Below are 20,066 nucleotides of genomic sequence, written 5' to 3'. Positions count from 1 at the left end.
TACCTCTTTCTGCATAGAGGAGCGGCAGTATGGCATGATGTATGTGTTGAATGAGGACACAAAGTAAATAAATCCTATATGGCATACTTGATTTAAGAAAGTTCAGTAATTGTTCATTTTGTATGTAAAATAAAGACCAAAAAATGTAAAATAACAATAAAGCTTTCAAGTGAAAGCTACAAAAAGACAATTAATAAATTTAATTAAAAGTTATATTTTCTTCAGCTAACCTTATTTCCTATAATGGCTTTGTTAATGACTGGAAAGTAAGTGAAATGAGATCAATAGCTTTTCTCCTCGTTGTTGTAATCATTATTTAGTAGTTTTCTTTTTTTTTTTTAATATTTTCTCTCTATTTAGCCTTTATTCTGCATATCAAAATCTAGTCACTTTCTGGATTATATGCTTCATACCCTTCAACATGTATTTCCATGAAATAAGTATTGCTGATTTCAACCAAGCTGTGTTTAAATTCTTCATCCTATGAGATAAAAAGGTTTGAGAGAGAGAGAGGTTAGAGAAAAAGATCACAGTACACTACTTAAGGCAACTTCTAGCCTTTGCAGAACCATATATAATCAAATGAAATCATGTAGACCCATGGTTTGTTTTACTCTTGGAAGAAGAAAGATTCAGGAACAGAGTTTACCGTCTCAACTTCTTTCATAAATCATATCCACTTATTCTTAGGTATCTTAAAAGATGACTTCATAAATCAAAGTTGATAATGGTGTAACTTCTCCACTTATTTATTCCCCATTCTTGAATAAAAAGAAATACTTTTTAAAAGGCAGAGGGTAGCTGTATTTTTCCTGCACTTCACAACTGTTGTTTCAATAGAGGATACATGCCTGTAAGTTTCTGCTCTGGCTATGACTATTCTGAACTATGTGACTGCTACATAGGAGAGCATAAGGATGAATTTTCTATGAAGGTTAAGGATACAATATGGTTTCTCAAATGGAATTCAGAACTTTGAAGTCTTGATCTACTGTTCCACAGATTGCAAGTTACCTTCTTTCAATGAATTAAGTACTGCTTAAAAATGCTAAGGCATAAAACATAACAGAACTGGGAAGTGTTTGTCAGAGACATGTTACTGATGAAGTTTTTGGCATGCAGTTTAGGTTCGTGAAATTTTTTGTGATTTGTGTGTGTGTGTTTATTCGTACACATACATATAAACACATACTACACTGCAAATGGTGCCTTGACAACTACTGTGCTATAAAGAGACTAAAATTGCAAAGTGGATTTCAGATACTGAATCAAATATTCTGTCATACTGTTACTCCTCTGTAGCAATCAGTGTGGATTAGGAAGTATTGTATTTCAAAGCAAAGTCAACATTTTTTCTTTAAGAGTTGCTTAAAGTTAATGCATTGATTCCATCTGAAAACATCTCTTCATGTAGTTACATACACACGTGTAAGTAAATCTATGGGATAGGCTGCTGATAGGCATAGATTGAAGAATAGCAATCTTCCACAAATTATTTACAAGGCTTTCTCACAAACAGCATCAGGACAGAAGGGTTGCTTGCCTGTTAACCATTTACCATGAAAACACAGCAGAGAAGCAACAGATATATGCTAGTTTAAAATGTTTTTATATCTGACCACTGCTCCCAGCAAGCTATCTGCACAGTATAAGTGCAGTCACTCAGATGGAGGCATAGTGCACTCTTCTGTCTCTGTAAGCCCAAATTAAATCGTGCCTTGAAGAGTTTTGAAGTTATAGAGCCAGTGGAACACAAAATGGTTGTTCTCTAAAAGAGTTATGAGGTGTGATGCGTCTTGGCTCTCATGTTCTAAAATTATTCAAATGTTTTTCCTCCGCTGTTAAGTACAACATTTTGCTTAGCTGCTTTTGTGCTTCCTTTGTGCCAATCTGCTGTGTGTCTTGAGATGTCAATCAGCTGTACCACACAAAAACTAAAGGCATGAACAAGAGCCACAGGAGCAATTGTGGGAGAGTATAGGGAGGCCAGAAGCATTCACAGATGGGTAGATGATTTATACATTCCCATGTCCAAAATGCAAGCTGCTCTTTTACAAAACCCAAGCTTGTGCTTATCTAAGGCTCGAGATTTAAAATAGGAACTTTTTTCTCTGTGGTTGTAAGGAAGATTAGGCCTCTCATCTACGCTGGAGTGCTTTGGCTAAATTTAACTCTGACTGTTGGGAAGACTTACACCTAGGATTATGCACAGCAGTGGAAACTACTGCTATTGATTTGGCTTGTTTTTTTAATACATACATGCTAGTGTGGATGATGCCACATCTGAAAGAAAGAGGTGCACAGCTGAACAGCATCAGGGAGTAAGTTGTAATAGCACAGTACAAAGCCAGTGCTATTACAGGAGGCCAATGCCCACCACATCCCCATCTATGTGTGATTAGAAACACAACTGACAAGCATATAGAAATCTTTACATCTTGCTTTTTTTTTTCTTGCTTTTTTTTTTTTTTTAATCTAATTGCAATAAATTGCTAAGCAGTTATCTTCTGATATGTGAAAATTGTGTGACCTTGCTTAAATTTGCTGATGAATTTTGGTCATAGATAGATTTCAAGGCGTCCTGTGTGTATTTCTCTTCCAGGTTCAGGTCCTTCGCAATGCAGGGGAAGAAGTTACCCTCACTGTGTCATTTCTGAAAAGAGCACCTGCTTTTCTAAAACTGCCACTGAATGAAGATTGTGCATGTAAGCCTTTATTATTTGGCCAAAAAAATAAAAAATTCAGTCCTCATGAACTCTTGCAGCTTCCAAATCTGTTGTGCATCGAGAGTGATTGACAGCAGCTTTTGTGGTCAGCATTACTGTCTGAACATAAGTTGCTCGTATTGCCAGGTCTTGCAGTAACATTCACCTCAAGCAAAAAATTTCTATCTTTGCTTGAAAAACATATCACCAGGAATTTGACTGGTATGAATCAGCAAAGTTGCACATAAAATGGTGGAATTACATCAGTTCACAGTAGCTCTCATCCTGATGCAGAATATTTTAAAGCAGTTTTTCATGCAGAATCAGATAACATCTCAGTCTGAAATATTTTTGTCTTGTGAATGTTAAAATGAGATTGTGTGTGTACATTTAGACGGTTTAACTTTACCACTTAGATTTCAGAGGCTTTGGTGAAGGTTTCTGCCTGTCTAAAAATAAATTACTCTGGGATTATTAGTATTTTGCTTAAGACCAACTGAGTTTTATTCAGCTAGCCCTGTGAGAGACATATGGAGACAGCTGTCTTCTTCTAATTATATTAAATTGTGGAGTGTATCATTACAGACAATCACAGCATATCTAGGCATGTTCATATGTCACCCTGTACCTTTTGTCACTGTTGCTTTCCTTCTGCTTCTTGCTTCTAAGAGGTTAAAATGAATTGCTTAATTTTTAAGCAACAAAACAATAAATATTTTATTTCAACACTTTCAGCCTTTGATTTTAAGTTAGTAGGAAATAAATAAACTAAATTCTGAAACAATATTTTATACAACCATTTGTTGAAACGCTATCTTTATCTTTTTCCTAGGTATTAAATTTTAATAAAATGAGGAAAAATTTAGAACACCATATTCTTAAATAAAAGTTTATCCCGGCACATTTCTCCCTTTTATGAAAAGTTGTGGTACCACAGAGTACCCTGAGTAACACAGACAAACATGCTTTTGCATTGATCCCGTCATGTTATTTTTGAGGTGTAGCACTGTAATTTCCTAGACTGTTACAGTAACAGAATTGTAAACATCATTGAGAGTAACAAAAGCATTATCTGATTAGTTCCTTCACGTGAAAAACAAGTGAAGAGGTATATACTTTCTTTTTATTATAAAATTTGCAAAAATTTTGTTTGTTTGTTTTTTCCCTTACTAAACAGATTAGTAACTCTTTTAAGTGAAGCAACAAGGGATGGATTCTTGAGTCTCCATTCAGCTTAAAAAGGCACTCCTCTCAAACCAGAAGACAGATACTGTCTGAATGGAGAAAGAGGCTTGATATGACAAAATTAGTGGGGGAAACGAAATACATACATATAGACGTACACAAATTCGAATTATAGAATTACAGATTAATGAAGAATTTTTGGTGTATTCATGTTTGTATTAGGTGCCCCCAGTGACCAAAGCAGTGGTACATCCTCTCCCCTATGTGACAGTGGTTTGCATCTCAACTACCATCCCAACAACACGGTAAGAGGTTATGTTGTTTTGATGGCATTACACAGAAGAAGAATAATGCTATAATAGCTAAGTAGTTAATAAAGGACAGCAACATGGGAGAAACTCTAATTATAATACAATGGAGATAGATCCATACGAGGCAAACAGAGTTGCCAGACATTATGGATGCGAATTAAACTATGACAAATAATACCAGCTGAGATTGTGTCCATTAGATGTGACTACTAATTTTATCTGGGTAATAGGGATTTTGTGAAAGTTTTTTCTTCTAGGTTATTTCCACAGCATAGGTATTAAAATTAAAATGAAAATACACGTATTTAAAGAAAAGGTAGAAAAAATTTTCAGAATATTTTCCATGCTTTTTATATCTTATCTAAAACTATTGGCAAAAGGTGATTTGGTACACAGTTTTACCTGTTTCGAAGGTAAGAGTATTTTACTTCTAGTAACTTACACTTGAAGTCTTACTGAAGAATGATAGCATTATGGAGCAAAGTATCTTAAGGATGAAACGCTACAAGTATCTGATCAGATTTTTAGTAAAAGATGACTTTGAAGTGCAATGAGGGCCTTATAACAATTTTCTTAGCCAGAAAATGCAAAATTTCCATTGTTTTATCTGGGTCTAAAGAGTCGCTGCATATTTGGCTTTGTGATACTCAGATGAAAGAAAGGGCACTAAATAAATAGACCAATATACAGCATAGTTATTACAGATATATTAAGAAAATATAAATATAATCATTATTTGTGGCTTGTTTCATCATTCTTTCATGCTTCACTAATAAAGGTTTTGAACAAGATCCCAGAGACTTAAAAGTCAGTAGCATCTGGAAAACTTTTAGTATTTATACACTTTTATAGGAGTTGGAATTCATAAAAATGGGATGAAAAAAATAAAATTAGTGTCTTATTGCAGCTCAGATAATATATTTATTTGTGATTAGTTTAACAACATCAGAAGCAGACATTTCAAAAGTCTATATATGTGTGCATATAGATAGGCTATCGGAGTAAATCCTAAACTTACTTTGCTAGTTCATTTCTAACTTAGTTTTTAGGATAAAATCCATGCTTGCATTTGTGAATTCTATTTCTGCAGGTGTTGAAACTGGTCTAAATTAGCTAAAGTTTCTATTTGAACTGATAATAATTTACTAAAACCAAACCTTTTTCTCTCAGTTTAAATAATATAATCAGGCAGAGTCTATAATTCACCCTAAATTACATTCCTCTGCTGAAGACCAGGATGTGGTTCTTATCTCGGATATCCCTTGTAATTTGAATAAAATGCTTTGTAAAACCCAGAGAGACCTCTGTATGAATTTCTAAATTATGTACAATTCTTCTGCCATGGTCCTTTCTTTTTCTCAGAATATTCTCTAGAATGCATTATGATTTATGGCCATAGACTATTTCTTAATTTGTAGCTTGGGTTATTGTCATGAAGGGACTTTTGACTCAGAATTTGGAGCAGACACGCCTGGTTTTGGTCTTTTGTCTACAATTCAGAGTTATGCAGGGTAAAGGTAGGGTTAACATTTCTCTTGCAGACAGATCTAGGCCTACAGTTTGCATCTAAACCTTTTGCCGCATTTCAGGTTTTTCTTCAAGTTTCATCATATTCCAAAAAAGGTTTCTGAAAGCAGACAGAAAGCATTAGAAATTCAATACAGTATTCAAAACAACATCCTAGCTTAGTCTTCCTAGTCAATCATTTATTTATTTGGTTTGGATCTATGGAATATTTCACCAAAGATTCAATGATTTAACTAGGTGAATCTACTTATAAAAAGCCTGCTGTTCAACTAAATTGATATTCTTAGTGGCTTTTTATGTTATATACATAAAAGTTATATGAACAAATATGTTGGCAAAGTTTTATAATTCCATAGATCTTACACAAAAATCATACTCTAGAAAAATACAAAATACAAGGCATACTTAATTTTCATATTTATTTTACAGAAGATACAGGTAAGAAAAATATGAATATTTTAAAAAATTAATGCAGAATTGGCAGGTGCAATCTTACTGATATACTAAAAGTACTACATAATTTTAAGTGAGAATCATGCTTCTTCACAAAAATAACATTATCATAGCACTGTTCTGTAAAGCATTTTATAAAGAAAGTAAGAGGTGTTGAATTTTTTAAAATGAATATTGATCATTTCACTTTTTAGAAGCATTTCTCATTCAAATCTATACTCTGTCAAAATACTGGTGGAATTAGACTGTAGGTATTTAAATGCTCATTCTTTGTAGATATGATCATGGACATGGTAAAATTCAATATTCATGTAAGTAATGTGTTGTGTAAATAAGTAATATTAAAATATTCATCATAAGCAAGTAGTTTTGACAAAAAAGTTTTCATCACATGTTGAATCCCATTCACAGTTACCAGGTTTTGAGATAATGTCATGGCAATAGACACCTAGGCAAAAATGTGTAAGGGCCACAGGAAATGGCTGAATTATGGTTGTATAGTGAATAATTTAGAGAACTCCTTTATTCAGTGTACACGTACGTAACTACTGATGTACAGGTATAAAACTACTAGCTGATGATGTGATATGTGGTAAATAGTCACTTCTATTCATGACTAGTCATTTTTAAAATAGGTCACTGTCTGTTTTCACTAGATTTTTACAACACTGTTCCTCACTTCCCCTAAGCATATAGATGTTGAGGTTTATATAGATTTGTTTTATTTGTGAGAAAAAGTTCACATCTCTCTAGTACTTGCTAACACTGATGCAAAATGATTTCGAGAAAGAGGAACACAATGCCAAATGAAATATGAAGTCTTTGAAGTCTATCTCTTTTCAAATCTGCTGCGTGCTTACAACGAAGCCCCAAGCTGAGAAGGACCTTTTCATGTTTTTTCAGGATACATTATCATGTTCCTCATGGCCAGCATCCCCAGGACTTAGGTGGGAAAAAAGATGGTGTGATCTCCGATTAATTCCACTTCTTCATTCACGGTTTTCCCAGTACCTTCCAGGATCAGATTTGTGCAGGTAAAGAAGTTCAAAAAGTTGACATTTGACTTCTTGGATAACAGATACAAGCCTTAGGGAGTTGTCTTGTTAGAGGAATGGCATTATTAGTTTCACTGCAGCTGTCAGACACATGAAACAGAGAATCTTTCATAAGGTCTGTCTAGGTCCATATTCTCCTCTGACATCAACCAGGACCAGGTATGTGGGGAAGACATGCCATCTTCCCACCTGCACCTAGTGGTCAGCATGCTTGTAAGTTTGAGATTTCACGTAGGTCATCATATTTAGTAACTACCAATGTTCCTGTCCTCAAAAGCTTATTTCTAAGCTGCTCTTTTTTATACTTTTTGCTTTTGTAATGCATTGTGGCATTAAGCTATGCAATGTAATTCTCTTTTTAGAAAGTACTTCCTTTTGATTTTGTTAAATCTCTGCCCTCATAACTTTATTGGGTGAAATAACCTTGTTGTTTGGGATGAACAAGGTCTGGTTGCCCCATGAGGAAGGCAAGTGAAGAGCAGAGGCTGGCAGCAAGTTTGGACAAGGCAGTGTCCATGCGTACAAAGGGTACCACCCCGCTGCCCCTGGTGGAAGAGTAGAGCAGGCCTAGGGATGGTCTTCAGATGAGTACATCATGGTGAGGTGGGGCTCAGGTCAGACTGGGGGGTCAGCCGATAGGTCAGGTTGGGGTACATGTCCAGGTGCAGGCATAGCTGCAACCAAAGTCAGGACCAAGGGTGAAAGCCTGAGCTGATACAGAGCTCCCAAGTAAAGGGAGGGACAGGCGCCCCACACAAACTCTTTCCCAGAAGCCAAATTCCACAGCCACACCATGGCAGAGTTGGTCTCAAGTACAGGCCTCTGGTCCCCCATGAGAAGGAAGAGAGTGAACTCTGGTCCCTGACCCTTGTATCAAGGGAAATGTTAAATAAGCATTTTTGATTTATATTTCTATAACTTCAGATGACCATATTCTGTTTTCTAGTTTGAAGGACATATTGTTACCTCCTTTTAGGGAAACCCTTCCATAGTTCTGATTATCCTTGTTATTCTCTGTTTCTTTTTTAATTCTAGTATATCTTCTATGAGACAAGGTCATCAATACTGCAAAAAGGATCTCTCTTGATTTATGTTAACACATAATGATGTTTTCCATTTTTTCTCTGTTCCTGTCTAACACTTCTTTATAATCTTTTGACTGCCACTGAACACTAAAGTGAACGTTTTCAGATAATAGTTTGTAGTAACTCTTGCATTTCTTTCTTCAGTTTTGTAGCTATAGTAAGGTTCTTTGTTGCTTACATATACCTAAGATTTTTTCACATACGTGTTACTCTGCATTTATTAACATTGAATTTCATTCTCATTTTGTCTCCCAGTCACTGGAGAAGCTGTCCGAAGTTCATAGTTAGGTCTAAATTTATTGTGTCATATAAAACTGAAACATGTCTTTGTTTAATTTAAAATTATCCTAGTAAATCAGAAGAAACCACAAAGGAAGAAAAGAATATTCTGAAATGATTACTACTTTTTGAGTGTTATGCATTTAAATAGAAAAGAAACTAGCTACAAAGCCCAACAAGGCACAGTAAAAATAAAATCATACTTGTTAAAAGGTTTAAATACCTAGGTATTGTATGGATTAATTTATCCTCTGTATATATGACAATGAAGTTTTAATACTAAAAAATTCTATGAGTTCCTGCATGTAAATAATTAACTGGAGGACAGCCATCTACAGTTATAGAGCATGTTTCTTCATTACTTCTTCTAAACCATCAGAAACATGAATTTTTTAGATAAGCACACAGGACTTATCATTTGTGAGGCACTTGAGGCCTTAGTAACTGAAATAAACTCTGTCTTTCCAATGTAACCTTCTTGTCTGCCAGATTAATGTATGAGTCTGGGAAGAATAGTGTGTTACTGCTCATCAGGCATTACCAGTTTAAAATTTTCTGCTCCTCTGTTCAAACACACCTAAAATTACCTAATTAATACAGAAAAGCTCCATTAATATTTCTGGAAAGACTGTTTTGTGGAAGAATCTCCCTAGTATCTCCACTGTTATGCTCATCCTTCCAGTGTTTTTCTATGGGTCCTACAGTAAATTGATACCATCTGCCTCCAATGGCAGGTTTACAATCTCTGCCAGAAAACAAGGGAAGAGGAGCATTCTTCAGACTTGGGGTTTACATGGGATGAATGTTATTGTTTGTTATCACAGCCTGCTTCCTTCTCATTGGTTGTCAGCAAACATTTGAAAGTTGCACAGAAGCCTCCCACAGCGTCAGTTAATTCTAAGGGCTGTTGTTTCTTAGAAGTACACTACTTAGATCTGCCAGCCTTTTTCCTGTCCACAGAAATGAAATTAAAGCAGGTTAGGCAATAGTTGTTTCACCACTAGATAATCGTTAAGGTAAAAAACAGCCTCCAGCTTTTTTATTGCTAATAGAAAAATTGCATTTATAATATTTGTCTGCATGACCCTTGTTCTGTTGAGGAATAATGGCTGGCCCAGGGAGTCAAGGTGTAAACCAAAGGCTACAACGACTTGTTGGCTGAACTGAAAGGGAAAAGGATATAGTCACCACACAGGCAGGAGATTTTGGGTTTTTTTTATTAAATTATGTGAGAACCTTAAGCTCAATGGTTAACAATAGTTGTAAATGTATTAATTAAGAGGAGGAAGAATAAAGGGCCCCAAATCATACCAGTCAAATCTGAGATCTGTTCTGCTATACACTTCAGACAAGATACTGCATTGAATAGAACTACTCACAAGGAAAATCAAGATATATTCAACTACTCATATATCTTTTAAAATTCAGTCTTCTGCACCAATAAAACACAAACCTAAAGTGCACATTATAGAACTTGTGCATCACAGAGAAAGTTTTTTAGATAGTAATGATATTCCCAAGTTTTGAATTTGTAGAAATAAATGTAAAGGTATATTCAAATAAACTGAAATACCTGAATTCATACTTAAACCTTGAATAACTACTCTGATAATTTTCTTCTTGTGTCCTTCAATGACAACATGAGGAAATAAAAGTACCTCAAGAAAACAAAATTGCAGTATAAATATGGAAGAGTAAGTGGGGTTTTCTTCAAAGAAAGTATAGAATGAACATTTTATGTTACTAGTGTAAACATTTTAAAATGTGACTCAAAATGTTTATGAGAGAAAAGTAGATATTTTTTAAAAGAGAGTACTAGAAAAAGCAAATAAGAAAGGATCTTGAAAATAATAAGAAAGCAACATTAAATGGAATTTAATTAATTACATTTCCTGTAGTTAATATTTACAATGCTGTTTTCATTATATAAAGCCTAATAACTTTTTATTTTTCAGAATTTGAAAAGACAGACACAGAAATACATCATATTGTAATCACATACATTATTACGCTTCATAATTGTATTCTAGATTTTCTACTGGGATGTTTGAAATGCATGAATTCCAGAGGGTATTCTTAGAAAATTCCAGAGGACATTCAGGTTAATCCTGGAAAATTTATTAATTTCAAATATAACTCTTGAGCTTCAGAAGGCACAGAGCCTGAGATGTGTAGCTGAATAAGAATTCTTCCGATCCTAACTTTTTGCTGTATTATGAAGTGATTAATCCAGTAATTGTTATGTTTAATAAAAAAACATGTATTCAATACATTATTTTTTCAGGATTATGTGGTAGTATGATTGGCAGACTAATTCAAGAAAATGCTATTACAATAATCCAAATCTAAGGATATCTACTGCCAGACATACTCAGAATTAATTTATTGTGTAGCCATGCATCTTACTGTCTGTGCTTATTGACACTTGGGCAAAAACATTCTGGATTAATGTCTTGTATGTACACAGATCAGATACTTAGGAACCATAGGAACCTAGGAACAGATTCACTGTGTTTGTGGTGTGAGGGAAAATTGTGCATCAGGATTGAATCTGGAACATACTGGGTTTTCTCTGCTTGTGCAGATTAGTGTTACATGTTATTAGATTCCTTGGATTCCTACTTTTTTTTTTTTTTTTTTTTACAATAAGCTGAAGAAAGAAAGAGGGTCCTGAAAATAGCATTATTTTTCTTGAAGGACATAATCAACAATTATGTCTGAGCATGAGACTGTGCTCTTTATGCAAGGACATATTTAGATTTTTTTTTTTTTCTGGAAGAGTTTACTATCTGCATTTATAGCCATTTAAAATAAAGGATATAGTAAACAAATGCTAGGTACCTTACCTGAAGACTCTTTAAATAAATCTTCCTCAAAAACTTTACCTGAATTATTGTGCAAGTGAGTCATTGAAGGAAGTAGCTCTCAGTTCATATCTTTGGATTTCAAGGAAAAATCAATATCCATGTGAAAAGCAACCAAACTGATAAGTTAACTGATGGATTTAGGTAAATCAATGGTCTATGCATGATCATGCTAGGATATATAACCCTTACCCTCCTGTAAGGGAGTTAGTTCTCATGATGAGACTCTCAATGCAAAGACATGGCTCTGATTAATTTTTAATGTTTCTCCTGACTACCTTTATAGTAGAGATAGATATTATATCTGCGTTCTAAACAATTATAATATAATTTCAAGGGGTCAAATAAATAAATAAATAAATAAATAAATTGAATTGCAGAATGGGTATGTGTTGAGATATAAGAAACTGTCATAGATGACATTTAGTTTTGCACTGAAGATAACACCCACTTTGCCTGAGCCATTTGCAAAGAATCTGAGTAATGTATTCAATTTTAACCCATCAATTGATCATTCACAGATGGGTTTGTAGCAGAATGCTGGCAGTGGAAGTTAGTATTATCTGTTTATTTAGTAATCTATTACTCTGGGATGTGGATTTATATTGAAATTTTTTCATTCTGAAGCCAGAGACCTGTGAGCCTTCCAAAGGCTGTCAACCAAGAAGGCTATTTACTGAAGAAATTACATTTGCTACTGCTTTGGCATCTGAAAGTTTTCTCTTGTTCTATGATTCCTCAGCACTCAGCTGTGGAAAATCAGTTTACAATACATGACAGATTATTGTGCAGTTGCCCAGATTGGTGCTGGGATTGAGGCATCCACATGGCCACTGCTTTTGTCATTGGGTGTCTCTTGGCATTCCAGTGTATTTTGCCAATGATCCTATATTCAGAGAAGCAATTGGAAAAATCATTAAAGCTACTTGATTGATTTTGAATTTTCCAGCTTTTGTATGAGTCGTTTAGAAGAGGATTAAAATTCTACAACCAAGAGCAGCCAACAAGGGGTGTCCAGACAGGAATCTTACTGTATTAAACAATGTATTAGAAAAATTAAACAAAAATTGTGGAGAAAAAGGTACTTTATTCCACTGAATTTCACAAATTATTGCCTACGGTGTCCAGTCCACACTTTCTTTCTCTGCAATCTGCAGTATTAAAGTACTACCTCTTTGATATGAATCATCTATTTCACTTGTCTAGCTTCTGAAGTTGCACAACATTGGTCAAGGCTCTGTGGAGCTAGTCTATGGAATTTTTTTATAGCTTTATGGAAGCTTAATATAGTCTGAGTTGACCTTTTAATGTAATCTTTTTAGTACATCAGGTATTTATAAAACAGGAAAACCAGGATTTTATCAGTGTTCAGTGGCTGACCTTCATTGTAGTTGAAAGAAAAGCATTTCTACAAGTATTGTTAAGATGATATGCTAGAACAGATGAAATTTTCTTCTGACCTGATCTGTTATGACATGTCTATAGGCAAAATGCGTTCCAAGTAATTGCTGTGGATGGGGTTTGCAGTGGAATAATTCAGTGTCTCTCTGCTGAAGACTGTATTGACTGGCTACAAGCAATAGCAAGTAACATTTCCAACCTCACAAAGCACAATGTAAGTATGGATCCAAGTAAGCCAGAAGGTTTCCCAATCATATTTGATTATAACTGTCATGAAGGCCTAATGGGTTCACACACAGAATTATCTGCATATAAACAATGCTTGAGGCTGTCTGAGAGAAGTCAACTCAAGTTTGTCATCAGGTCAGGTTTTGTGAGAAATCATTGAATGGGAAAATATTCTCCCCTACAGTCATATAATTCACTTCATCGCTATCAGAGTTATTCACTTCTCAGCAATACCAACTAGCATTAGAAACAAAGACCTGCCTAGGATGTATTCTGCATTTGATAGGTGACATGTAGTTTTTCCTGTAGAAGTCTATATGATACCTTGGTTTTTCTCAAAAAAATACAGTACACATGGGTAACTCCATGATTTTGAATTGAGTTATAACAAGGAAGGTCTTGAGGATTTAATTTACATTTTCTCAGATTTCCTTAAATCTGCTTTAGCCTCCCAAACCTGCCTCTGAACTTGCTTTTGTTTCAAATACAGGGAACACATTGAAGGAAGTTGTATTTCTTTGAAATTTATATTCAGGATCCAAAACTATGTTCCATCTGGCAGCAATATGTAAAAGTCATTGTATTATAAAAACGTGACAGACATTAATTCATCCACCATCTGTAAGCTTCCATGCAGTACAAGCCAGCTTTATGCCCATTTATTCATTCTTACAATGCTGTTGCTGTATAGAACTTGCCTTGTCTCACTAGGCATCCTGACAAATGAGGGTGCTGATTTTTTCTCTTGTCATCTTTAGTCCAGACTATGAATGATTCTTGCTACCTAAAATAGTGTATTTATTTACTTATATCAATAGATAGATGCACCTAAATTTTACCTGATATTGCTTCATGTAGCTCTGAGTAACCTGATCTACTTGAAGATGTCCCCACTCATTGCAGGGGGATTGGACTAGATGACCTTTGAAGGTCGCTTCCAACCCAAACCATTCTCTCTTTCTATGATAATTACAGTTGCCTAGCATCAGTTGAATTTTGGTAATGAACTGTTATTATATATTTTCAGTATTTTAAAAATGAGTACAGTTTATAATTCTACACCGCTTTCTGTGAAATACATAAACAACATATCTGGTGTATTATAAGATGGAAATAGTAAATTATATAACTATTATGCCATTCTTCGTATTTACTTTATCCCAAAGACGTCTTTTAAAGTAACTGTGAGCATTAGGGCTTATGACAATTATCGATGAATCTATTTTTAGAACTGTCCTAATTGTTCATAGCCCATATGAATTTTTGTAAACCAATGAGAATGCCTTTTGTACAATATACTTTTATTTTAAGTTGTCAGTTGTCAGAAAGAATTAGTTATTTGACAGCATATGTGATAAGTGAATATAAGAAACATTAGGAACACAGAAGGGGAAAAAAAACAACATGTTGCTCAGAACAATGATTAGATGTGATCAGAGGTCCCTGTATTTTCTTTCTCTACAAGATGGTTATTGACATATACATACTGTTTGTGTTAGCATTTTTTCCTCTGAGAGAGGCATTTACTCACAGTCATTCTCTCTTACTGTGACATCCAGTGCCAAAGAAATGTAGAAATGTTAACTTAGACATCTTTCTCCTATCTACCTTTTAAAAAATGAAGAAGCAGGTAAAAACAGGAAAGACTATGAAAACTCAATTCTTTCTGAAAGCATTTCCTTTACCAGTGCCAGTGTGTCAAGTTTGGACTTCATAGATTTGGGTGGGATTTATCTTGCCTAACATTAGATGTCTTAATGCAGAATGTTTGAAAAGTCATCCTTATGATTTGCTTTTGACTAATTTATTATTAGATTAATTGCCTCAGTGACACATCTTTCTTTCCCTTGACTGGTAAGGGACCATATGGTGGTGAGTTCAGACTTTGATACCTAAGGAGGTATGTCATTGGTGGCTTTGAGAGACCAAAGAAGGTTTGTCTGAATATATCTGTCAAAAAATGCCTGGATATTTTGTCAAAAAGCATACAAATTTCAACCAGAAAGTCTGAAATATTTTATTTATTTATTTACACACAAGCTGTCTGAAAAAATTAATCTGATGGTTCGAACGCCACAAATGTGTGTGGGAAGAGCATGGCTTTCCCTGCCTGTGTCCCTGTATCTGTTTTACAGTTGTGAAATCTGAGTCCCGGTTCCCGAAATCCCATGTTTGAGTCTACAGTTTAATTGAAATTTTATAAGGATAGTGTCAAATCTCTTCTGTCATGATCTAATATGTCCACATCAGACATAAAGGTGGTGTGACTCAATTGCAGAATCATCTTTGTAGCCAATACCTACCAAAGAGCAAGAAGATAACAAAAAGACAGGAGTAGAAACAAAGCCAAAATTGCTTGACTTCATCGTCTTTGAAAGGCAGTGTTGCTAACGGAACATACATAATGGAGGCTGGAAGACGTTGCTTGCAGATAAACACATTTTGTCTGCAGTGGTTAGAGTGTCAATCATTGTACAGTATGATTTAAAATTTGTAGTATTATGCAACAAGATAATTTCAGTTTTAATGCAGAGATACAGAAAACTATATTCTATTACAGAAAAGATTAAAAAAGAGTACACTGACTGATCTAGTTGACTTTATTTCAAATTTTCAAAAGACGGACTATCAGGTATGCAGTCTTTGTATTTAGTAAATAAAAACTCATGTCCTCCAGTGTTTGTAGAATACTGTGATACCACTAATTTTTGTTTCTTTAGCTCCCCAGAAATGATGGGAAGTTCACATATGACATGAAATAGATTGCTTTAAAATTACAACATAAGAATTGACATGTATATTGGTACGCAACAAAAACACATGTTAGAGAAATGCATTGCTGAAAGTGACTTAATATCACACTGTAATTGATGATGTGATAAATCCATAAAGAGCATTCATTTCTGAAGAGGGATTCCTCTCCAACTTGAGTCACTAGAGCTGCACCTCTGTTAATTTTTTTTTTTTCAAGTTTTTAAAAAACTTTTTTAAAAAACATGCTCTGGAAGAGTCTGAGAAAGTACTCCAAAATCGTGTGGTCTATAAAGATCCACCTGTTTCCAGTACATCCCTAATTGGTGAAATTCTCAAGGGACTCAAAAGCAAGATTTTTAATGGCTTTAGCAGGGTTGAGATTTTACCCATGTCCTTTTCAGACTTGGTTCAATTGAAAATTGTTTGAATGCCACAATATTCTATTGAAGTGTTGCCAAAAAGAATAAAGAAAAAAAAAAAAAAAGAGAAAAAAAAGAAAAGTAAAAAAAGAAAAAATAAAAAAGAAAACAAAGACAGAAGCTTTAGCTTTTTGTAACAAAAGAATATCAAAAATACATTGCAATTATCATCTTCTATGATATAGCTTAATAGAGTCTTTGGGGATCTATTCTCTCAATTAAATATTTTTCATTCTTGCCTATCACTTTCTCTGTGGCAGATTTTTATGTAGTGAGTGCAATGATACTTCTTTTCCCTTTCCTCTTCTATCATTTCCTTGGAAGACACTGCACCAATTGCACATTTATGCTTCTTACCTTGAAGTTAGCATTTGACAGAAAAGAAACAACAGGAACATCAGGCAGAAATTACAGGAAAATGAAAAAAATGTTGCCAAGCAGGAGGTGACAACAATTAGTTTTAAAATTATATTCAGAGTGTCCGTAAGATCTTGCAAGATTTAGTTTACAGTAACTTCACTTTATTCCATCACAGTACATTTTCTGGATAAAACAAGATGTATCTGCGAAATTAATGAGGTACACATATGTTGATGGAGGACATGGCAGTAGTGTGAAAGCAATAGAATTAAGAGGTCTACGAACTGAGTATGGGTTTGGCACAACGTATGTGTGTTCAAAAGTTTAATTGAAATCATGCCTGCAATCGTATGCCTAAAATGTAATGCCTAATGAAAGAAATTGCTACAACTCCACTTTCACTGGAGATGAGAGAACAATAATAACTTATCTTTACAGTGCAGAAGTCTGGGTTTTGAGATTCTGTAAGTCACTAGGTACAGGGAGAGGAAAAATGTACAAACCAGAGAGAAAAAAAAAAAAAAAATAACGTGATCTGTTGCACTTGAGGGAAGTATAAAATATCACAAGACTACATTCAATGTTTAGTAGGTTATGAAAATAAAATAATGGTGCACATCTCATTTTTCTGGTGGATGCTACCACCAGTAAGAACATACTGTGGAATGTCATATTGCACTAATAAATCAATGTCACTCATATGAAGTGAAGAGTTTCACATTTTAGTTTTTTAGTTGGAATACCATGACAGACCATCAGAATTCTCTGACGTTAGTCATTTTGGAATTTCCACGGGTTTCATGCTCCTAGATGTCCTGTGAATTGTGTATGACTATAATATTAAATTTTTTGCTTGTTACTAAGCTATACATATTCGAAGCAAATCCAAGAATATCAGCATCAGTATCAAACCTCATACAGTGGTATTTTCTGTAGTAGTGCCAAAGACCAATGCTGTCTATAATTTAGAAGTTAAAAACCTCCTAAAGGTAGGCCAAACAATAGAACATTATAGGAAGTCTTCAAAATATTGTCAATAGTATAATCTTACATATATGATTTACTTTTCCCAAGACAGAACTCCTCAGATAAATTCGATGTTATAAATGTACATGCAATTGGGTTATTTTAGTAGTATTAGACATTCAGGTGCTTACAGAGTTCTGACACTTCTTTTTTTTTTTTTTTCTTTTTTTTTGATCCTGTTCCAGAACTTGTAAAGGGAAGCTTATAGAGGTGGGCATTCCAATACTGAAATTTAGGTCTCTGTAAGAACATTTAAAACTCAGAACTGGATACACTTGTAACGTACTGCTTCCATTTTTTTTCTGTATATGGTTGTCTTAAGGCACATAGACTAAATGAATAAATGTAGTCAGAGATGCATCAAAATTACATAAAACTCCTATTTTTCCTCCCTTTTTTGAACACAGGATGCTACCAGCCTGACCTTTAAAAATATGCCTGTTTCTATGTCACTGTTATCAAGTGTTACGTATGTTACACTTATCTCATGTTTGCTTACATTTTGGGCAATTCACTGCATGTCTTATTTCACTAACTTGTTGCCTGTATCTTGTTGACTGAAGAGTTCTGGGATGTTCAATAAATATATCCTCTTGGGTGTATCAATTTAGCTTCAAAGAGAAGTCTTGCCAGCCTGTATCACTGTTGCTCCAGTGTGTTTCACCTGCACTTTTATACTGTACCTGAGTTTAAAGGACAATGTCTACCATGTAATAGGTCAAGAAAACAGTGGAAGAAAAGAGTATTTCGTCAATAATTATTTCTTCCAGAATGTCACCTTATCTGGGAAATTCGTAGCAAGAAACTTCTGTCTTCATAGTTGGAGCATTTGTTATGACTCATTCTGATTATGGTGACAGCAGTCATCATTAAGACTTGCAGTCTTGCAGTCTTGATTTGTAATATACATTGTAGACTTAAATTAGTCATGATAGCTTTTCAAATGAAATAAAATTGCCTTTCTGTACAAACTTCTCCTATGTGTTAAATCTATTGATGCTATTTTAATAACATTTTTCCAGTTTTGCTGTACATAATATCACAAGTCTTGTGGCACTCAATAATATCTAATAAAAATATTACCATCTGTTTTACCATAGATTGCCACTATACAGCTCTAAAATAAAATTTAAGAGCAACACTGTTCTTAGAGACAATAAAATCAAAAGACCTTGTTTTTAAGTGTTCTTCAAACAGAAGTACCACAATTTACCTGTTAAATGTAGGCCTTAAAAAAGAAAGCAACATTATCGCAAAGGGAATGTTTGTTTCATTTTTATATATGATGCTGTCACACAGCAAAAAATCCCTACACTGCATGTGATACATCCAATTTTGTATGGAGTCAAATTAAATTGTAGCCTTGCACTTCTAAGTAAAAGGAGAACATCAGAATATTCAATATGTTTTTTAGTCTATGTAGGTTTTATATTAAGCTCTGAGACTCATTCTTTTCCTTTATTCCATTATTACTGAAGGTTTAAGTTGGCACACTCTAATAAAGACTATAATTTCTTTAGTTACAAGACACTTTGGAGGCATGTCATGCTTGATGTAAATATTCTATCCTGATGAAAGGTAGCAAGGAACTTCTGATTCAGAAAATAAATAAATAATTTTTAAAAAAATCTCTTTGGTGACTTAAAGTGGCAAAAGTGGCAAAGAAATGATGACAAAAATAAAGTAGGAGCAGTCTGACTGGGAACACAGGTAAGCCACTTGGGTTTTTGCAGAGGTAGAACACGAATAAAGAAACTACTCATTACAGGTTGCCCTTTCCTGCCAAAATGCCAAGCTGCCCTTTCAGTAGCAGTTGGAGTCTTTCAGCTACTTTAACCTAGTTTTTGTTTACAGTAAACTCTTCAATATTACACAATTCGTTTATTTTAAGCAAGAGTGTGTTGAAAGAGGCTGTTGAATCATAAAACAGTAACTGGGAACTGGGAGGCTAGGCAATAACCTTTCTTTTTGTATCTCTCCCCTTTGCCGTCTTAAAAAAAAATACACATATATAATTATTTGTATTTTTAAGCATGGTTAGCTTGTTTTAATATCCTACTTTTCCTCTTGCTCACTTTAAAAATAAAAGGTAGTTACAACAAAAGTTTTGCCTTTCTTCCACAACCAATTCAAAAAAAAAGAAATTAAATTCAAATGCACTCAAAAAGCCACAAAAAACCTCAGGAAATACATTATTAGTGTGTTGAAGGCATTTTCTCTATTTGGTTCTTTTGCTTCATAAAATACCATGGACATCCAGTGCTTTCAGGTAGCTTACAGCTTGTATTTGTCTGAGGAAGAGAATGGAGTTGGGAGAAAGAGGTAGAGAGCTGGGAGAAAAGACAGGAATTCCAGGACAGTTTCAAGAGGTTGGGGCAAACAAGCTCGGCTGATGGGGAAACAGGCAAAACCAC

At 34.4% G+C, this 20,066-nt stretch overlaps 1 protein-coding gene across 9 annotated transcripts in view; it reads left to right on the top strand.

Annotated features, from left to right (window-relative positions):
* The window catches only part of SNTG1 (syntrophin gamma 1), a 344,915-nt gene that overhangs the window by 237,704 nt on the left and 87,145 nt on the right, over window positions 1-20,066 (top strand). For all 9 annotated transcript variants that reach the window (XM_071804126.1, XM_071804127.1, XM_065832962.2 and 6 more), the window contains 4 exons: window positions 2,603-2,705; window positions 4,113-4,195; window positions 7,085-7,215; window positions 12,950-13,079. In XM_071804126.1, the coding sequence (XP_071660227.1) occupies window positions 2,603-2,705; window positions 4,113-4,195; window positions 7,085-7,215; window positions 12,950-13,079 (447 nt within the window). The remainder of the gene's footprint in view (window positions 1-2,602; window positions 2,706-4,112; window positions 4,196-7,084; window positions 7,216-12,949; window positions 13,080-20,066) is intronic.

This window comes from Patagioenas fasciata, chromosome 2 (genome assembly GCF_037038585.1).
Source record: "Patagioenas fasciata isolate bPatFas1 chromosome 2, bPatFas1.hap1, whole genome shotgun sequence".
Lineage (NCBI taxonomy): Eukaryota > Metazoa > Chordata > Aves > Columbiformes > Columbidae > Patagioenas > Patagioenas fasciata.
The sequence above is the reverse complement of the archived record's forward strand: the minus strand, read 5'-3'. Positions and strand labels throughout refer to the sequence as shown.